Source organism: Arabidopsis lyrata (assembly GCF_000004255.2).
Source record: "Arabidopsis lyrata subsp. lyrata unplaced genomic scaffold ARALYscaffold_4, whole genome shotgun sequence".
NCBI classification, from domain to species: domain Eukaryota; kingdom Viridiplantae; phylum Streptophyta; class Magnoliopsida; order Brassicales; family Brassicaceae; genus Arabidopsis; species Arabidopsis lyrata.
This window is the reverse complement of record NW_003302552.1, coordinates 6949580-6970692: the sequence shown is the minus strand read 5'-3', so window position 1 is coordinate 6970692 and position 21113 is coordinate 6949580. Positions and strand designations below refer to the sequence as shown.

The 21113-nt window shown below is 41.9% G+C and overlaps 1 protein-coding gene across 1 annotated transcript; it reads right to left on the bottom strand.

The window, feature by feature from the left end:
- Positions 1–906: 906 nt before the first annotated feature.
- Positions 907–1702, bottom strand: LOC9315039. Its single transcript, XM_021028855.1, has 2 exons — positions 1522–1702; positions 907–1434 (listed from the first exon to the last, which is right to left on the bottom strand). Exon 2 carries the CDS (start codon positions 1426–1428, stop codon positions 1051–1053), a length of 378 nt encoding a protein of 125 aa, XP_020884514.1. The 5' UTR covers positions 1429–1434; positions 1522–1702; the 3' UTR covers positions 907–1050.
- Positions 1703–21113: the final 19411 nt, after the last annotated feature.

Sequence of the window (21113 nt, the reverse complement as noted above, 5' to 3'; positions counted from 1 at the left end):
ATTTCATCTATAATATCCATCAAAAAAATTGTTTTGTATTGGACCCCATATTTCACAAGGCCGGTACTGGTTAAAAGGTAGCCAGACTTACGCTAGTGGCCACTCGTGAGTTTATCAATTTATAATCAGTCGTTATTCTCAAGAAATTACTAGTTTTGCTAGTAATTGTGGGGTGCATTATGGGGGAGAGGTCGCTGATTTAAACCTCATAAGTGCAATTTTTAATTTTATTTTAAATTTTTTTTTTTTTTTTTTTTTTTTTGATAAATCAACTTTATGTGTTTGTGGAAACGATGATTAGCCGTCGAGGGTTCTGCCACTAAGGGTTTATGGTGAAGGGCTTGCGTAGAGGGCTCTCGCCACGATAGGGATTTAGCAGAGGGCTTGCTCTGAGGACTGACCATGGCAAGACCAATGGTGGTCTCAAGGGATGCTTGATACTTCCATATTTTGGTTACACGATGATAAGGTGTTGGTTATGTTTAAAGTTGGAGGGCATGGGGATCCCACGTTTGTTCAATATACTCCAATCGGGGGACATATGATGTTTCAGTTTCAATAACCCGAGCTCGCGGCCAACCCTTACCTTGATAGAGCGTTGCAACCCGAGGTATGCTCTGCATGAATGGAAAGTATCCCCGCTAGGTGGGAGTTTGTGTTTCTTTTGAATCAAGATGCTTTGGATCCTGAATGCTCCCTCATATTGTTCAACTTTATCTATTGAGTTAGAAGACTATTCTAGCATGAATAAAATGGCTACCTCACAAAGCAAGATTATTCTCACTAATCAATAACTCTGCATCTACTTTAGATGTCAAAAGGAAAATCAGTAGATTATGTAAAGCAATTCAATTTCGTTTACTATCGCAATATTAGAAGACCAATATGAAGCAGTAGATGTAGAGATTGATTAGTGAGGATTCCCAATTTTTCATCTACCAAGAAAAGAGCTTCATAAACAAATGTAACATGTATCCATCAAGTTTTACCAAAGCTTGACAACAACAATAACCAAAAATATATAATTATAAGAACAGCAATTTACTCTATTTACTCTGCTTCAGCTTCTTCAACAGAAGTCTCGATTCGAAGAAGAACGAATCCAACAGCAACACCAACAAGAGTAAGAGCGTTCATGATTGCTGCAATCTTGAAAATTTCCCCCACAGCGTTACAAGTGGTGGATAAGGCTCCTCCATTGCCTCTTCTTCCTTTGAGAGACACCACAACATTAGCAAAACACTGTTCTGTGCAGAGTGGTGATCCCATTGAGACAACCTTGTTGTTCTGTGCCTTAAGACCACCATATGAATTAAGTCCAGTTATGTAAGAAACTTTCATCTCAGTTTTCTTCTGGGTTTGTCCGGATTTGGACACAATGCCTGATCTTGTCCATGAGATCACTGCTGGTGCTGCTGCTGTCGCCATTTCTTGCTGGAAAAAAAAAAGAAAAAACAAGATTCAGTGAATTAGGAGATTCAAGAAATGGGTCTGATCGGAAGAGAGATTATTGATTGATACCTGTGGATGAGTTTGAAGGATGCAAGAGAAGTGAAGCGACTCAAAGAAAGGAAAAGCAAAAGAAGGGAAGATTGTTTTTAAGGAAGGCGGAGATTTTGGATAAGGAGGGTGTGGCTGCCACAGCCAATTACGGCCAGAGATGGATTTACTTCTTTTTATCAAATATCTGTGAACACACGTTTCTCATCGCTTTACTCATTTCTTTTTTTTAGTTTGTTTTAATCCTCTTAAAGTTTTCACTGTTTCATTTCCCTTTTTTATTTTTCACCGGTCGTTTAAATTACCATGAAGTAAAAACTTGTGCCATGCACAATTTTCTTTTTTTTTTTTTTTTGCTAAAGATGCACAAAAGTATTTACTATTTAGTTTTATGAAAATTTATATTTAAGATAATTTAAAATAAAATCAAATGCAATAAAGAAAAAAAAAAAAAGAGAGGCGATTTTCTCTGCGAACGTATCTGTTCACTTTTTTCTCGCGTTTTTTGTCAGAAATTGACAGTTTTCGCCGGTTATCGGCTGTTTTTTCAGCGCTGATTAACGGTAAAACAATTATTGATCTCTTAACTGCTACACCCAACAATCTATATAAACCCTGCACATGTCTCTGGATTCCTTGGGTTGATAAGAGTGAAAATATCCCTTTTCCTTCATATTGTTCATGGCAGATAAAATCCGGAGACAATTGCAAAAAATTGCGTTAGAAATTGGAGATGAAGCGATCAATCTCCCGTTCAAATTGTGTGAAGAAGCGATTAGTGAGACCCGTTTCAGTCTTATTGTAAAGTCGGTGAACTCTAGAAGACAAAACCTTCAAGCAATGCTCAATGTCATGCCGCGACTTTGGGGGGTGGACAATAAGGTCTCAGGACGAATTCTGGAGAATAGGAAAATCCAATTCCTATTATAATCTGAAGAATCAATGGCCTCTGTTCTCCGGCGTGGTCCATAGTTGTTTAATGAATGGATGTGTGTTACCCAATGGTGGAATCCAAATCATTCTGATGAAGATCTTAAGAGAATTTCCTTCTAGGTCCAGATAAGAGGAATCCATCTATATCTATTAACCCTGCCAATGATCACATCTATTGGTGGGCGCTTGGATTATTTTCTAAAAACTGATTTTGGAGGAGACGGTGCTGTTCTCGTCGAATATGTACGGGTCAGACTCCTTTGGAATATTAAAGACCATCTTCGTTTCCAAAGGCTGTATCAATTTGGGGATGAGGCATGTGTTTTGAAGTTTTGTTATGAGAAACTTCGCAAATTTTGCTCTACTTGTGGGATGCTCACCCATGAGTACTCCTCAAAATACCCAATGAACAACGATGTTCCTCCACCGCCACCAGAAGATGATGATGACGATGAGGATCATGACTACAATCTAGATGCACCAGTTAGGAATCAAACAGATGATACTCAAGGACAAAGCGACAAGCATGTTACGATTAGTGGGAAGAAAGAAGACTCTCCAGCCGCTTCCAAGAAGAGGAAGAGGGAACCGTCGACTTCAAAAGATCATAATCATGCCTTCCCGCTTGTGTGTTGGGACCTGAGACAGACGCGTGCCCTTGAGGATACAGAGCATCAAGTCTTCAAGCGCCAACACCGACAATCAGAGACTTTGGAGATACGCAACTGGTTTTTAATGCAACCACAGACTTCAACACAATCACCTGATGCAGGGAGATCCGCTCTGCCTACCCCAACAACCAATCGAGATGGTACGGTGGACCAGAAGCCATTTGAGCCGCAATGAATACAACTTTTTAGAACTACAGGGGCTTAAAAGGGTCCTTGGTAGTTCGACGCCTAAAGGGAATTACGGAAAATTATTCTCCGGACTTACTCTTTCTGGTCGAAACGAAGAACTCTTATGATGCCGTCCGAGATGTTATAGCTCAATTGGGTTATGACTATGTTAAGTGTGTTTCTCCTTTGGGATTGGTGGTGGTTTTATATATCTATAATTTGCATGATTTGGGAATTCATTCTTCATCACTTTGACATAGTTTCACCCACATTTCATCTCATTAGTAATCGTTTTAGTGTGTTTTGCATACTTAGGACGGTTTTACATTAGAATGCATGTGCATTGCATATTGGGATTGTTTTCACGTGCTTTGGACGCTTTTGGTGCTCAAACAGAGGAGAAACAGAGCAGAAAGTTAGGATGCTCAATCGCACCTTCACCGGACCACTCGATCGCAACTCCGGAGAAGCCAACAGCTCGGTTTCACTCGATCACCACTCGATCATAGAGCCAGAGATATCAGAACTCAATTACGTTTCTATTTTGTTTTTCCTTTTATCTTTCTGTTATGATTTTTTCATTGTTCATCCATGGTTCATCAACAAATTGATCAATGAAAATTAAGCCCAAAATCCAAAGAAATTTCTAGAAGACAATCAATTCATGGATATATCAAGAAAGTGTCTAGATTCAAAGAACCAATCTCCATTAATGATGATTGATAAAATTTCTCAAAATTGATTCTTGATTTATTTATGTAATTAATTTGATTTATTTTGCATTTATGTTGATGATTTGTAATTTGTGCCTATATAAGCTCATTTCTCCATCCATTGTAAATATATAGAATATTTGGAATATAAAAGAGAGTTTTCTCACCTTTAAAGCTTAGGTTTTGTTTGCTTGCTATTGTGTGTGATTCCTTTAGAAAGTAAGTTGAATCTCTATCTTTGTGTGCGATTCACATAGATACTGATTTGTGTTCACATAGTGGATTATCCTGACACCGGAGAGTTGTTGGTAATAAGAAGATCTCTCAGCGTTTTCTTTGAACCAGAAACCATTCAGAGGGAGAACATCTTTCACTCTTGTTGCACCATCGATTCTAAGGTATGTAGCTTAATCATTGACGGTGGTTCTTGTACTAATGTAGCCAGCAAGTATATGGTTGAGAAATTAGGTCTACAAAGGACAAATCACCCCCGCCCGTATCGCCTTAAGTGGTTGAATGATGAGACTGAACTCAAAATCTCTGAGCAAGTTACCATAGCTTTTAGCATTGGAAAGTATGCCGACCAAGTAGTGTGTGACGTGGTTCCTATGCAAGCTGGATATCTTCTCTTAGGAGGCCTTGGCAATTCGATAAGGACACCCTACATAGCGGCCGAACAAACTACTATAGCTTCACTTACAACAACAAGAAGCACAATTTAGCACCACTTACTCCCCAAGAGGTAAATGAAATGCACCATGCTATGTCCAAAGGAGCCAGGGTAAGTAAGACTAACCTTTACATACCTCCTGCGGTTGTTTCTAAATCGTTGGAACAGAAAGAAACAGTGCTACTAATGATCTTTAAGGAGGGCTTAGTTTCAGGTCCAGAACCATCTCTCATTCCTACCGAAGTCAAGGGAATCATGGAGAAGTTTGCAGACGTCTTTCCCGAAGAAATACCGCCTGGACTGCCACCAGTAAGGGGAATAGAGCATCAGATTGACCTAGTTCCCGGTGCACCATTACCAAACCGAGCCGCCTACCGAGTCAATCCTGAGGAGGCTAAGGAGTTAGAAAAACAAGTACAGGACCTGATGTCTAAAGGATACATTCGAGAAAGTTTAAGCCCGTGTGCTGTGCCGGTGCTCTTGGTGCCTAAGAAAGATGGATCATGGAGGATGTGCATGGACTATCGAGCCATCAACAACATCACCATCAAATATCGGCATCCCATTCCCAGACTGGATGACATGCTAGATGAGCTTAGCGGAGCTACAATCTTCTCAAAAATTGACCTAAGTAGTGGATACCATCAAGTGCGAATGAAAGAGGGAGATGAATGGAAGACTGTTGGTGTCGGATCCCGCACCAGAAGTCCGAGACCAACCAAAGATTGCCACGTAGTCAAGATAATGGCCCATAAAGGATAAAGCCCATTGGACCCGTGAGCCGAAGGAACGGTCGAAGTGGTTATCACCACTTCGAGAATCCGAAGTGACTGCTCTTCGACATGAGTTCGGTGTAGAAGACACGGGTAAGTCGGTTCAAGGACACTTGGGCCAAAAGGCGAGGCCCATGAAGATCAGAGTCAACTCAAATTCAAACATTGAGCATTAAAGTCAAAGAATCAAAACGGACACATTTAAGAGGGAATAATTGTACTTAATTATTCATTTTAATGTCGATTCTCTATGTATAAATATAAAGGCCAATGGCCATGTAAAGGGGATCTTCCTCTCAGGAAAAAGAAGTAATATAGCAATTTTCGTAGCAATTTATAAGTTTTTACATATTCATTTTTGTCCCTCAAGAGTAATCTTTCCTACTTAATAGAAATACTTGAGTGTGTGAATCCGACATCCACATTTTGGCGCCGTATGTGGGGAGATAGGATTCTTGAGTGGTCAGATTTTTCTTTATTACACTTCCGAGATAAGCAACAATGTCCGGAGGAGACACCGTTGAGACATCATTGGCCGAAACCCTCAAAGCTATGCAGCAAACCATGTCGGACATATCACAAAAGTTCTCGGATGTGGAAAAGGCCGTCGATACGTTGCAAACATCCCAGGTATCTCTTAGTCAAAACTTCAGTACTATACAAACTCGTGTTCGCTCTTTAAGTGCAGGAAACCTTGTGGGAATCCGAAGAGGGATATTCAACTCGCCAAGTTCCGCTGCACGAAATGAAACCAGCGGACAAACAACTCCCGGTGCTACTAATAATGTAGATCAGACGTTGGAAGAAGAGACACAGCTCGGAGATGAAGAACAACTTGCAGCTCAATACGAGCAGGAGAACCTCGACCAGTTCGAGACCATGAGGAAGGTTAGCCAGGAATTAAAAGAAATGACATCAAAATTTCATCAAGCTACAAGTTCGGAGCCAGACATCAATCGAGTCATTGAAGAAGCTAGGCGAACACCTTTCATCTCGCGAATTGCAAGTTTGAGGATCAAAGATTCCCGGAAACTCAAGTTGGACCCTTACAGCGGATTGGAGGATCCAAAAAGATATCTCGCAGCTTTTTTGATCGCTGCTGGAAGAGTCGAATTGGATGAAGCTGATGAGGACGCAGGTTACTGCAAGCTTTTTTCGAAAAATCTATGTGGCCAAGCTCTAATGTGGTTCACCCAATTAGAGCCGGGTTCGATCAGCAATTTTGACGAACTATCAGCCGTATTCTTAAAGCAATATTCCATCCTTATGGATAAAAGCGTTTCGGATGCCGATCTTTGGAACTTATCGCAAGGATCAAATGAGTCACTTCGAGTTTTCATCACCAAGTTCAAAGGAGTGCTGTCAAAGCTCCCAAGAATCTCACAGCAATCAGCTTTATCTGCCCTACGAAAAGGATTGCGACATGATTCAAGGTTTAAAGAAGACTTAATACTTCATAAGCCAGATACAATTCAAGATGCACTCTTCCGTGCAAACAATTGGATGGAAGTAGAGGACGAGAAAGAAAATTTTGCCAAAAGAAATAAGCAAGAAAAGCCGGCAATCACCGTCCCTACCAAGAAGTTTGAGCCTAGGGAGAGCAAAGGACCAAGAAATTTGGGTCACAACCCTTCAATAGTACTGTCGGAAAGCAATTCCAAGGAAAAGGAAGGTCAAACACTTGGGTCCGCGATGAAAGTTTATATTGTGATATTCATAAAGTAACCGGACATTTAACCAAGGATTGTAGTGTCCTTAAAAGGCACCTTGCGGAGCTTTGGGCAAGTGGAGATCTTTCCAAATTCGATATAAAAGATTTTGTGAAGGAATACCACGAAGCAAAGGAAAACTCCAAAGATCAAGATTCCAAAAGACCAAGGTTATCCAACGAGGAAGAACCAAGAAGTTCGAAGGGTAAGATCAATGTGATTCTAGGAGGCTCCAAATTTTGTCGAGATTCGATAAGTTCCATCAAAAAACATAGACGAAATGTCTTACTCAAAGCAAGCTTGAGCGAAGAAGTTGATTTTCAAGGTGCTTCAATATCATTTAACGAAGAAGAAACGCGGCACCTCGAAAGACCGCATGATGATGCTCTAGTCATTACCCTTGATGTTGCTAACTTCGAAGTATCAAGGATCCTTATCGATACAGGCAGTTCGGTCGACTTGATCTTTTTAAGTACTTTAGAAAGAATGGGAATCAGCCGAGCAGACATAGTAGGACCTCCATCTCCATTAGTTGCGTTCACAAGCGAGTCAGCCATGTCTCTCGGAACAATCAAGCTACCGGTCCTTGCCAAAAAGGTATCGAAAATCGTGGACTTCGTTGTCTTCGATAAGCCCGCAGCTTACAACATCATCCTCGGGACTCCCTGGATTTATCGAATGAAAGCAGTCCCCTCTACATACTGATATGTCTATAATTTGCATGTTTTATACATCCATTTATCACCATTTTGAGTCTAGTTTCGTTCATCTTTCACAGCATTCATCATCATTTCGCATAATTTGCATGTTTAAGTGTGTCTAGCATTAGTCTTGCATGCATTTTGCATTCTGGAGTTGTTTCAGGTGTTTCGGAGCTATTGGTGTTTAGAAAGAGGAAAAACAGAGCTTAAAGTCACATTTGGACCCTTATACTCGATCACCAGTAGCAGAGAGGGAAGCAGTCAGCTCAGCAGACCACCAGGACCCTTATACTCGATCACAGGGCAGTCCAGCCAGACTGTTCTACTCGATCGCAGAGGAAGAGGAGCAGTCCATCCTGACAGTCTACCCACATACTCGATCACAGGGCAGTCCAGCCAGACTGTTCTACTCGATCGCAGAGGAAGAGGAGCAGTCCATCCTGACAGTCTACCCACATACTCGATCGCAGGGTTGAAGAAGCAGTCCAGATCAGTCCATCAACCAACCTACTCGATCACAGGAGAGAAGAAGCAGTCCAGATCCTGCCACCAACCATTCTACTCGATCACCACCTCGACCCTCTGATCAATCCGCACTCAACCAGACAACCTGAGCAAAGGAAAGAGAAGAGGAGAGAAGGAACCACTTGATCGCGGGTTTCGATTCATGCTCGACCATGAAGCCCACTTTGTGCCCATATACTCGACCACAACGTTCCATGGGCCTGTTAAGCGGACTCGAAGCCCACTTATTTATCCTTGTCGTTTTTGCTATAAATAAGTCTCTAAGGGTTTCCCCTGAGGGATCGACTTTTTATTTTACGTTTTAGTCTCGAACCCTAGTATTGTTTTAGTAGCCGCTTTTGCTTCTGCAACTTTGTATTTTTCGTTTTTCTAAGTTATTGAGATTCTGCTTTCATTCTCTTGTTGATTTCTGTTTTCACTTCCTTTGATCTTTGAAGTTATGCAATCATCAATCGTTTTTGTGTCTTTGAGCATGTTGTCTGAGTAGTGACTAGAATTTCTGAGGATGGGATAGAGTAGATGTGAGACCCTTGGTCGATTCTGATGGTTAAGTGTAGATATATTGAATCCCTTCTGGATTAGTTGTGTTTATTGCTTATTCCTTTCTGATCAACTGGAATTCGATCCCAGACATTCCAGCGCTCATGAGGCGTTTAATGGATTGTTGGATCTACTAATTCCAGTGATAATCGTCTCTATCCCAAGGGATTGGCCGTTTAGAGCGGTTATTGGCTTTAACAGTCGGTTCTTATTGCCTGCATAGTTAGATTCCGTTAATGGGAATTAGTCTGGGCTAGCTTTGCTTGAGGATTTGTTGCACGGGAGTGAATAAATCTGTTGTTGAACCTGTTGTCTAGGGATAGCTTCATTGAGAACTGTTAACCATTGGATTTGATTATGGAGTCCACACTACTCGATTACCCCATCCTTAGGAGTTTCTTATCCAATTGATTTATCTGTTTATTTACCTTCTGCATTCACCTTCTCTGTTACTTGCTATTGAATTTTGATAATTGTCTGTTTTCGGACCCTTTTACTCTATCACATCCTCCTTCTGGTAGTGAGCCTTGTGATAGAGTATAGCAGTCCATTTCTGCAAATTTACTTTTTTCTGCAATCAATCACTAGGACTGTTAGAACAACAACTGAATTCTGCTTGGCTTGACTTAGTGCTTTCTGATCATATCTCATTTGTTTGCATCACACCTGATTGGATTGACACCTGAAATACTACAATGACAGGATAGTGTTTTAGGTTTAATTGATCGTGAAAAACCCACTATCAATTTGGCGCCGTTGCCATTTGGGTGTTTGTTTGCTATATTTGAGATCATTAGAAACGTTAAGATCAAGTTCGTTTTTTTTTTTACAAGGTTACTAACTCTGTGTCTTTCTCTTTGTTTGTGTGTTTCAGGTATTATCTCTGATTACTCTGCTCAAACTGGGCTGATACCTGTTGTATGCAAACTCGATCTAAAGGACATAAGAACCTGCTTTTCAACGAGAACATCGACCGTATTGCTCGTGAGTTAAGAGAGAAATTAAACACAGACACTATGGCTGACGACCATAACCCAGAACTGCCAAACAACATTGGTGCAGGCGATGCTCCACATAATGACAATCAGCGCAATGGCATTGTGCCTCCACCAGTGCAGAACAACAACTTCGAGATCAAGAGTGGTCTCATTGCCATGGTTCAGGGCAACAAATTTCACGGCCTCCCAATGGAGGATCCACTCGATCATCTGGACGAGTTTGATAGGCTTTGCAGCCTAACTAAGATCAATGGAGTCAGTGAGGATGGCTTCAAGTTGCGTTTGTTTCCATTTTCTCTTGGAGACAAAGCCCACCAGTGGGGAAAATCACTTCCTCAAGGCTCCATCACCTCCTGGAATGACTGCAAGAAAGCCTTCTTGACTAAATTCTTCTCCAACTCCAGGACAGCAAGACTCCGGAATGAGATTTCTGGCTTCACTCAGAAGAATGCTGAGACTTTCTGTGTAGCATGGGAGCGTTTCAGAGGATATCAGAATCAATGTCCTCACCACGGTTTCTCTAAAGCCTCACTCCTGAGCACTCTCTACAGAGGAGTTCTCCCTAAGATCCGGATGCTCCTGGATACAGCATCCAACGGGAATTTCCTGAACAAGGAAGTTGAAGAAGGATGGGAGCTAGTAGAGAATTTAGCTCAGTCTGATGGAAACTACAATGAAGATTATGACAGAACCATCAGAGGAAGTTCAGACTTAGAGGAGAAGCACCGCAAGGACATGAAGGCCATGAATGACAAGCTGGACAAGCTACTCCTTGTGCAACAGAAGCAAGTCCATTTTCTCTGTGAAGATGAGACGTTCCAAGTCCAGGATGGGGAGACTCTTCAGTCAGAAGAAGTAAGCTATGTGCAAAACCAAGGAGGCTACAACAAGGGCTACAACTACTATAAGCAGAACAATCCCAATCTGTCTTACAGGAGTACCAATGTTGCAAACCCGCAGGATCAAGTCTACCCTCAACAACAGCAGACCCAACCCAAACCATTCGTTCCATACAACCAAAGTCAAGGGTTTGTTCCTAAGCAACAGTTTCAGGGAGGTTATCAAACACAGCATCCACCACCAGGATTTGTACCACAGCAACAACAAACCTCTAGCACTCCTGACTCAGACCTGAAGCAAATGCTCCAACAGCTTCTTCAAGGACAAGCAACAGGCTCTATGGAGATCGCTAAGAAGCTGGCCGAAATGAACAACAAGATAGACTGCAGTTATAACGATCTCAACATCAAGGTAGAGGCACTCACCTCTAAGGTCAGATACATGGAAGGCCAAACTGGGTCATCCTCTGCTCCCAAGATCACTGGACTTCCAGGGAAGTCAATTCAGAATCCCAAGGAGTATGCCACTGCTAACGCCATCACTATCCGCTATGATCGAGAGCTGCCAACTCGACATGACCTTAAATCCATCACCGAAGGCATTGTGGTCCAAGAGGGGGAGGATTTCTGTCAAGATGACGTTGTGGCTGACCAAACACTAGAGGAGCCCATACTTGACAAGCAGTCTACTCGATCACAAGCTTCACCAGTCGCTACCACAGTTGAACAACCATCTGCTGCAAAGACCGAGGATATAGTCTTTGTGCCACCTCCCAAGAAATTGGGGGATCCTGGTTCATTTACCTTACCTTGCTCTATAGGTCCTTTAGCCTTCAGTAACTGCCTATGTGATCTAGGTGGTTTCATCAGTCTCATGCCTCTCTCTGTGGCCAAGAGACTTGGTTTCAGCAAGTATAAATCTTTCAACAACTCCTTGATCCTGGCCGATGGGTCTGTTAGACTACCTCATGGGATATTAGAAGATTTGCCTGTTAAGATCGGAAATGTTGAAGTCCCCACAGACTTCATAGTGCTCGAAATGGATGAAGATCCAATAAACCCTTTAATCTTTGGAAGGCCCTTCTTAGCTACAGCCGGAGCGGTCATAGATGTCAAAAACGGGAAAATTGATCTTAATCTTGGAAAAGATTTTAAGATGAAGTTTGACATTAATGATGCTATGAAGAAACACACTCTACATGACCAGCACTCAATCACTGTGGACAGTGAAGTTCAGGAAGGGGAGGCTTCTAAACGGATTGAAGTCTCAGTTATTGAACTAAACCATTCAGCTGAATCCCGCCATCAAACTCAGTCTGCCTTGGAAGAGAAAGCTGCTATAATCGAGAGAATGGTAAAGCGATTCAAGCCAAGTCCTTCACCTTCACTTGCTCTCCCATGGACGTTCAGGAAAACTTGGAAAGACAAATATGAATCTCTTGCAGAGAAACAGATTGACGAGATGGAAGCAGTGATGCCATTAATAGAAGTCCTCAAGCTAATTCCGGACCCTCACAGAGATGTGAGAAACTTGATATTGGAAAGGCTCAACATATATCAAGATTCAGGTGATGAATATGATACCAATCCAATTCAAGCCACTGATGAGAGGATTATTCAAGAAAAGTTGGAAGATCCTGGATCTTTCACTCTACCATGCTCCATTAGGCAATTAACTTTCAGCAATTGTCTATGTGATCTAGGAGCCTCAGTCAGCCTAATGCCACTCTCTGTGGCAAGGAAGTTAGGATTCGTCCAGTACAAGCCTTGTGACATTACCTTGATTCTTGCTGATAGGACTTCAAGGAGACCTTTTAGCCTGCTAGAGGATGTGCCAGTGATGATTAATGGAGTAGAGGTGCCTACTGATTTTGTTGTGCTTGAGATGGATGAAGAATCTAAGAATCCTCTGATCTTGGGACGACCTTTCTTGGCCTCAGTGGGAGCAGTAATAGATGTCAGATATGGTAAGATTGATCTCAACCTTGGGAAGCACGTCAGGTTGCAGTTTGACATCAACAAAACTCCAGCAAGGGCAACAACAGAGAGAAAGACCTTCGAGATTCAGAGAGCAGTTCTAGAAGAAGGATTTGAGGCCGCAAAAGTGAAGGAACCAGTTCTAGTCCAAACTCAACCTTCGAATTCAATCGCTCGATCGAGTATACCTTCAGTGCTTAATTGGCAAGAGTTCAAAAAGAAGTCTGATCTCAAAGAAAGAACCATACAGGAGCTAGCCTACACCATCAAAGAGCTTAGAAACATATTGAGTCGGGTTCAAAGGGAAGTTCAACCTCAGCCCAACGTTCACATTGCTTCAAGAGAGGATGCTGAGTATGATGATAAGCTTGGTGAAGAAGAAGACTTCTTAAGTCTTCTCTGTCACACTTTCTCTACATAATAAGTGTGAGGAGTCAGGCTAGAGACTTTAAACAAGCTCACTTGGGAGGAAGTCCCATGACTATCTCTGTAAATAATTTTTCCTTTCTTGTTATTTTTGATTTGTTTTGGTTGTGTTTGTGGTTCTCAGGAATGGAGAAACAATCTGGAGATAGAGTAAAAAAAAGAAAAAAAAAAAAAAAATTTACTCTACCAAGGACCTTGTGATTGAGTATATCAGCCCAGTGGAGTCCAAAATTTGAAAATTTTTTGTTCCACCCAGAGATCTTGCGATCGAGTAAGAGGGTCGAGTACCCACGCGGAGCTGCAGCCGAGACTGAGCAAGGAGATTCTTCAATGGCCTGGCAAGAATCGCAAACGGGCACTGATGATCACATCCGCTCCTTCTTCCATTGAGGTAAGCACCACACTTCAACACTGTGCATTACCATCTCCTGTTTCGTTTCAAGGATGTTTTTGTCCTGAGTACTCTCTTCCAAATTTGGTCACACAGGGGACTGTGTGATTTAAGTTCGGGGGAGGGCTCAGGAAGTGTGTGAACTGATGAGTCTTTTGTGTTCTTATCTTCAAATTTTTGCATTGTATATACTCTTGAGTCTGCATTCATCTAAGGCATAGGAAAAACCAAAAATTTTTTTTTGAAAATGTATTCCACAAAAACAGAGTGTTCATCTAGTTGCATCACATTTAGGTTCGAGTCTAGTATGTTTCATATAGGATTGTTGCATATGCATAGGGGATTATGATGAAATAGCCTTGTAAGCATGTTGGTTCAGTAGATAGACTCAGTGCCCTCGTTGCTAGTTGTCTGATGCGTAGTCAATGAAATTGAAGTAAAACTGCACCATGTCTTGAATGCTCTACTCGATCACACTGTCATGATTTGATACCATTCCCTATCAATTTAAACCTGAATCTGATTTATAATTATCATGTCTTAGCATCAAATTTGAACTCATGGATACCATATACATACTTGGGTTTTCTTTCAACTTTTCACCATCCTTGCTAACCCAAGTAGCTGCTTCCATCATAGGAGCAGTTTCCCTAGACCTTAACCAAACCTTTCTTTTAAAAGCCCTGTAATATCTCGTGTGTGACTGTGAGGCCTGTTTCAGGATTGAGCTTGGTAGAAAGTGTTAGGTTTGAACCGACAAGAGTAGTGTCTCATGTAGTTCTAGTCCATGTTTTCTGGACTAGATAGGACTAGGTGGGAGTCTATTTTTGGGTGGGGATCGAGTATATGAGTAAAAGAAGGTAAAGGTTGATGTTTTTAGGAGAAGGAAGTTGAGAAACAAGTTAGTCTAGTAATGGGTTTTGAGAAACTGAAATTCGAATAGATAGGCTCTGTAACAAATTAAAAGAAGCAAAAAAAAAAAAAAAAAAAAAAAAAAAAAAAAAAAAAAATTTAGAAAAGTCTTTATCATAAGAAGATAACAAGAGCCATAGTTGTCAAGGAAAACCAAACCCCACTAGATCCATCAAGTAAAAGATAACTTCTCCTTAGAACAGAGTCAAAGAAAAAGAAAGAGTGATTTGATCAAAGATAAGAATGAGAAAAAATGCCTTGAGTGCAAGGGGTAGAACTAGGATCATCTTCTGGGCTTGAGGGTAGTACCATCTGCTGGTGTAAACACGGTTTATCTTATTGGGTAGATGAGATACTGTTCTTGTATGCATAAGTTGGGTCTTACCTTTAGCATTCTCCTAAAGCTCAGTCCATTTCTTTTGAGAGTCCCCTGTTACTAAACTTGAACCACTTTAAAGGGACTGCCTTTGTCTCCTAACCTACACCTTAAGCCAAATGAGTTCATTGATGGTGCATTGCTTGATTCACGTTCTGAAACTAATGAATGTTAAAGGGATTGGTCGATTTGAAAGCATGTGTAGATCGAGTATAAGAGTCGGATTGAATCATAACAAGGCATGGCTAACGGTTTTGAGTAGAGATCGATCATATCGCATCCTAGAACTACCAACTTGGACCTTGATTTTATCTATTCTACCTGATGCTTTGGTTCTGAATCTCCACCTTCAAACCTCTCCTTCATCTTATGCTTACTTGTTTGCTTGAGGGCAAGCAAAGACTAAGTTTGGGGGAGTTGATATGTCTATAATTTGCATGTTTTATACATCCATTTATCACCATTTTGAGTCTAGTTTCGTTCATCTTTCACAGCATTCATCATCATTTCGCATAATTTGCATGTTTAAGTGTGTCTAGCATTAGTCTTGCATGCATTTTGCATTCTGGAGTTGTTTCAGGTGTTTCGGAGCTATTGGTGTTTAGAAAGAGGAAAAACAGAGCTTAAAGTCACATTTGGACCCTTATACTCGATCACCAGTAGCAGAGAGGGAAGCAGTCAGCTCAGCAGACCACCAGGACCCTTATACTCGATCACAGGGCAGTCCAGCCAGACTGTTCTACTCGATCGCAGAGGAAGAGGAGCAGTCCATCCTGACAGTCTACCCACATACTCGATCACAGGGCAGTCCAGCCAGACTGTTCTACTCGATCGCAGAGGAAGAGGAGCAGTCCATCCTGACAGTCTACCCACATACTCGATCGCAGGGTTGAAGAAGCAGTCCAGATCAGTCCATCAACCAACCTACTCGATCACAGGAGAGAAGAAGCAGTCCAGATCCTGCCACCAACCATTCTACTCGATCACCACCTCGACCCTCTGATCAATCCGCACTCAACCAGACAACCTGAGCAAAGGAAAGAGAAGAGGAGAGAAGGAACCACTTGATCGCGGGTTTCGATTCATGCTCGACCATGAAGCCCACTTTGTGCCCATATACTCGACCACAACGTTCCATGGGCCTGTTAAGCGGACTCGAAGCCCACTTATTTATCCTTGTCGTTTTTGCTATAAATAAGTCTCTAAGGGTTTCCCCTGAGGGATCGACTTTTTATTTTACGTTTTAGTCTCGAACCCTAGTATTGTTTTAGTAGCCGCTTTTGCTTCTGCAACTTTGTATTTTTCGTTTTTCTAAGTTATTGAGATTCTGCTTTCATTCTCTTGTTGATTTCTGTTTTCACTTCCTTTGATCTTTGAAGTTATGCAATCATCAATCGTTTTTGTGTCTTTGAGCATGTTGTCTGAGTAGTGACTAGAATTTCTGAGGATGGGATAGAGTAGATGTGAGACCCTTGGTCGATTCTGATGGTTAAGTGTAGATATATTGAATCCCTTCTGGATTAGTTGTGTTTATTGCTTATTCCTTTCTGATCAACTGGAATTCGATCCCAGACATTCCAGCGCTCATGAGGCGTTTAATGGATTGTTGGATCTACTAATTCCAGTGATAATCGTCTCTATCCCAAGGGATTGGCCGTTTAGAGCGGTTATTGGCTTTAACAGTCGGTTCTTATTGCCTGCATAGTTAGATTCCGTTAATGGGAATTAGTCTGGGCTAGCTTTGCTTGAGGATTTGTTGCACGGGAGTGAATAAATCTGTTGTTGAACCTGTTGTCTAGGGATAGCTTCATTGAGAACTGTTAACCATTGGATTTGATTATGGAGTCCACACTACTCGATTACCCCATCCTTAGGAGTTTCTTATCCAATTGATTTATCTGTTTATTTACCTTCTGCATTCACCTTCTCTGTTACTTGCTATTGAATTTTGATAATTGTCTGTTTTCGGACCCTTTTACTCTATCACATCCTCCTTCTGGTAGTGAGCCTTGTGATAGAGTATAGCAGTCCATTTCTGCAAATTTACTGTTTTCTGCAATCAATCACTAGGACTGTTAGAACAACAACTGAATTCTGCTTGGCTTGACTTAGTGCTTTCTGATCATATCTCATTTGTTTGCATCACACCTGATTGGATTGACACCTGAAATACTACAATGACAGGATAGTGTTTTAGGTTTAATTGATCGTGAAAAACCCACTATCACATACCATCAATGTATCAAATTTCCAACATCAAATGGGGTGGAAACAATTCGGGGAGATCAAGAAGCTTCACGGACGTGTTACCTAGCTAGCCACCGTTTGAAGATCCAATAGCAATTAACAAAGCCCGCAAAAGAAGGACTAAGGCAAAAATTTTCTAGTGGGCAGGAAAAAGAGGATGTAGTAGTCGAAGTGGTATTGGAAGAAGACAAACCAGATCGGAAAGTCCGAATTGGAGCAACTTTGACTGGCCAAATAAAAGAAGCTTTGATCGAACTTTTGAGGAGAAACAAAACATCGTTTGCGTGGTCAGCGGCGGACATGCCTGGTATAGATCCAAATATAATTTGTCACGAGCTAAACGTGGATCCGAGCTTCAAGCCGGTGAAATAGAAAAGAAGAAAGCTCGGAGTGGAGCGAGCCAAAATAGTAAATGACGAAGTGGATAAACTTTTGAAGATAGGGTCCATAAGAGAAGTGCAATACCCGGAATGGGTAGCAAATACTGTCGTTGTCAAAAAGAAGAATGGGAAAGATAGGGTTTGCATCGATTTCACAGACCTAAATAAAGCATGTCCCAAAGATAGTTTCCCGCTCCCACATATAGATCGACTTGTAGAGTCCACCGCTGGGAACGAGCTGTTAACATTCATGGACGCCTTCTCGGGTTATAATCAAATAATGATGAACCCCGAAGATCAAGAAAAGACGTCATTTATCACAGATAGAGGTATCTATTGTTACAAGGTAATGCCTTTTGGTTTGAAAAATGCAGGAGCAACTTACCAACGGTTGGTTAACAAAATGTTCCACAATCACCTCGGGAAGATAATGGAAGTCTACATAGATGATATGTTGGTTAAATCGTTAAAGAAAGAGGATCACGTTAAGCATTTAGAGGAATGTTTTGATATTCTCAATAAATATCAAATGAAGCTGAACCCGGCGAAGTGCACATTTGGAGTCCCATCCGGAGAGTTTCTTGGCTATATCGTGACAGAAAGAGGGATTGAAGCCAATCCAAATCAAATTAACGCCTTTCTAAACATGCCATCTCCAAGAAACTTCAAAGAAGTACAACGGTTGACTGGGCGGATTGCGGCTTTGAATCGTTTTATCTCGAGATCAACAGATAAGTCGTTACCTTTCTACCAAATTCTAAAAGGGAACAAAGGATTCCTTTGGGATGAGAGGTGTGAAGAAGCTTTTGAGCAGCTTAAGGCATACTTAACCACTCCACCTATACTGTCCAAACCAGAAGTGGATGAAAAACTTTATTTGTACGTGTCAGTTTCAAACCACGCGGTTAGTGGAGTCTTGGTTCGGGAAGATCGCGGGGAGCAGAAACCAATTTACTACGTAAGTAAGTCAATGACGGATCCAGAAACCAGATATACAATGATGGAAAAACTCACACTCGCGGTGGTGACCTCGGCTCGGAAGCTGCGCCCGTATTTTCAATCCCATCCGATTGAAGTATTAACCAACCAGCCACTCCGAACAATACTTCATAGTCCAAGTCAGTCCGGACGTTTGGCGAAATGGGCGGTGGAATTAAGCGAGTACGACATAGAGTTAAAAAGCCGGATCAGTATGAAGGCTCAGGTCTTAGCAGACTTCCTGACCGAACTACCAATACCTGGAACGATAGAACAACCGGAGAACCAAACTTGGAAATTACACGTAGATGGGTCTTCAACAAAACAAGGATCCGGAGTGGGAATCAAGTTGGAGTCTCCAACATCAGAAATTCTAGAACAGTCATTCCGATTGTTATTCAATGCCTCCAACAACGAGGCAGAATACGAAGCCCTGATTGCCGGACTTCGATTGGCACAAGGAGTTGGTGCTAAGGAAATATTGGAACTGCGATTCGCAATTAGTAGTTAACCAGTTTAATGGAGACTATGAAGCCAAGGATTCAAGAATGGAAGCGTACCTCAAAGTGGTGAAGGATCTATCTAAAAATTTCTCGAAATTCAAATTAATCCGCATACCTCGGGGGGAGAATACAACTGCGGACGCACTTGCCGCATTAGCGTCAACATCAGATCCTGAGTTGAAAAGAGTTATTCCAGTGGAATGCATTTCAGAGCGAAGCATTCAAGACAACAAGGAAACCCTCGTCGTTACAAGGTCTCGAGCAGCGGCGCGTGACGATATTAGAAACCGAGCCATTAATCGAGGAGAATGTTCTTGAACCAAACGAACATCCCGAACCGGAGCCACGAGTATTTCACAAGGTCGACCAAATTCTGGCTAAAGACTGGGGGGCTGACTGGAGGGAGCCAATAAAGCACTACATTATGACAGGCGAGCTCCCAAAGAATAAATGGCAGGCCAGAAAAATGAGAATCGTTAGCGCGAAATTTTGTCTGTCAAAAGACACATTGTATAGACGAGGTGTCAGTGACCCTTACCTATTATGCATTTTTGGGCCCGAAGTCGAAATCGTTATGAGCGAAGTACACGAAGGATTATGTGGGAGTCATTCATCAGGAAGGGCTATGGCTTTTAAAGTTAAAAGAATGGGATATTATTGGCCCACTATGATCACAGATTGTGTTAAGTTCGCCCAAAGATGCAAGCGCTGCCAACTCCATGCACCATTGATCCATCAACCGTCAGAATTATTCTCCTCCATTTCCGCCCCATACCCGTTTATGAGGTGGTCAATGGACATCATTGGACCATTGCACAAGTCAACTCGAGGTGTACAATACCTTTTAGTCCTTACGGACTACTTTTCGAAATGGATTGAAGCTGAGGCGTATGTTGGTATCAAGGATTCAGCGGTGAAGACCTTTATTTGGAAAAACATTATATGTCGACATGGAGTTCCGTACGAAATAGTCACTGATAATGGACTACAATTCATTTCACACGAGTTTGATGCCTTTTGTGCGGATTGGGGAATCAAAGTTAGTTATTCTACTCCACGATATCCGCAAGGAAACGGCCAAGCTGAAGCCGCGAACAAGACGATATTGAGCAATCTCAAGAAACGCTTAAATCATCTAAAGGGAGGATGGTATGAAGAACTCCAACCCGTCCTGTGGGCCTATCGCACAACCCCTAGGCGACCTACAGGAGAAACTCCATTCTCTTTGGTTTATGGCATGGAGGCGGTAGTACCAGCTGAACTCAATGTGCCCGGACTTCGCCGAACAGAAGCACCGTTAAATGAGGAAGAAAATTCAGCAATGCTTAATGATTCACTAGATACCATAAATGAAAGGCGTGATCAAGCTTTGATTCGGATCCAGAATTACCAGCAGGCAGCAGCCCGGTATTACAATTCTAAGGTTAAAAGTAGGCCGTTCTCCGTGGGAAATTATGTATTAAGGCGCGTCTTTGACAACAAAAAAGAAGAAGGTGCCGGTAAACTCGGTATTAATTGGGAAGGACCTTACATTATTACCGAAGTGGTTCGGAACGGTGTTTATAGGTTGAAAGACTTAGAAGACAATCCAGTCAAGCGACCTTGGAATGTGATCAACCTAAAGAAGTTTTATGTTTAAAGCTACATGCATTGTTTATGTACATGAACTACGGTGTGGCTTGATCCCGAAGTGGGTACGTAGGCAGCTCGGAAACGAGTTCAGCTATTAATAAAAATTTGTTTTATTTCTTTATTAAAGGAAAAAGGTTCGACTGTGCGAACAAGTGAAGCAAATAAAGGTTCGGCTATGCGAACATACAAGAGATTGGAAATAGAGCGTTTATTCAAAAGACGGAATGTCCCTCATCGTACACTTCGGACTATGAAAATCTTGTTGACGAGCAGAACACTTCAACTCCTTGACCAGCAAGGTCGAGGATTGGCATCATGCAGTCCGGAATTCGAGCAAAGTCAGAGATTCCAAGCTCAGTCCACTCTCCGGGGTGAGATTCAAGGATGTGAAGATCTCTTGACGCTGTAGTAAGCCTGCGTTGCATCCGGTTAATCCTCTTCCGGAGTCTCCTCTTTTCCAACATAAGCTTCCGGTGTTGGAGCGCGAGTGCCTCTATGAACGCCGTTGCTGTTCCTTGGTCTCTGATTAGGAGATCCCTGATCAAAGCACA

Bases quoted from the DNA above. Each gene is read 5' to 3' on its own strand.
- LOC9315039 (XM_021028855.1), bottom strand. From the start codon at position 1,428: ATGGCGACAGCAGCAGCACCAGCAGTGATCTCATGGACAAGATCAGGC.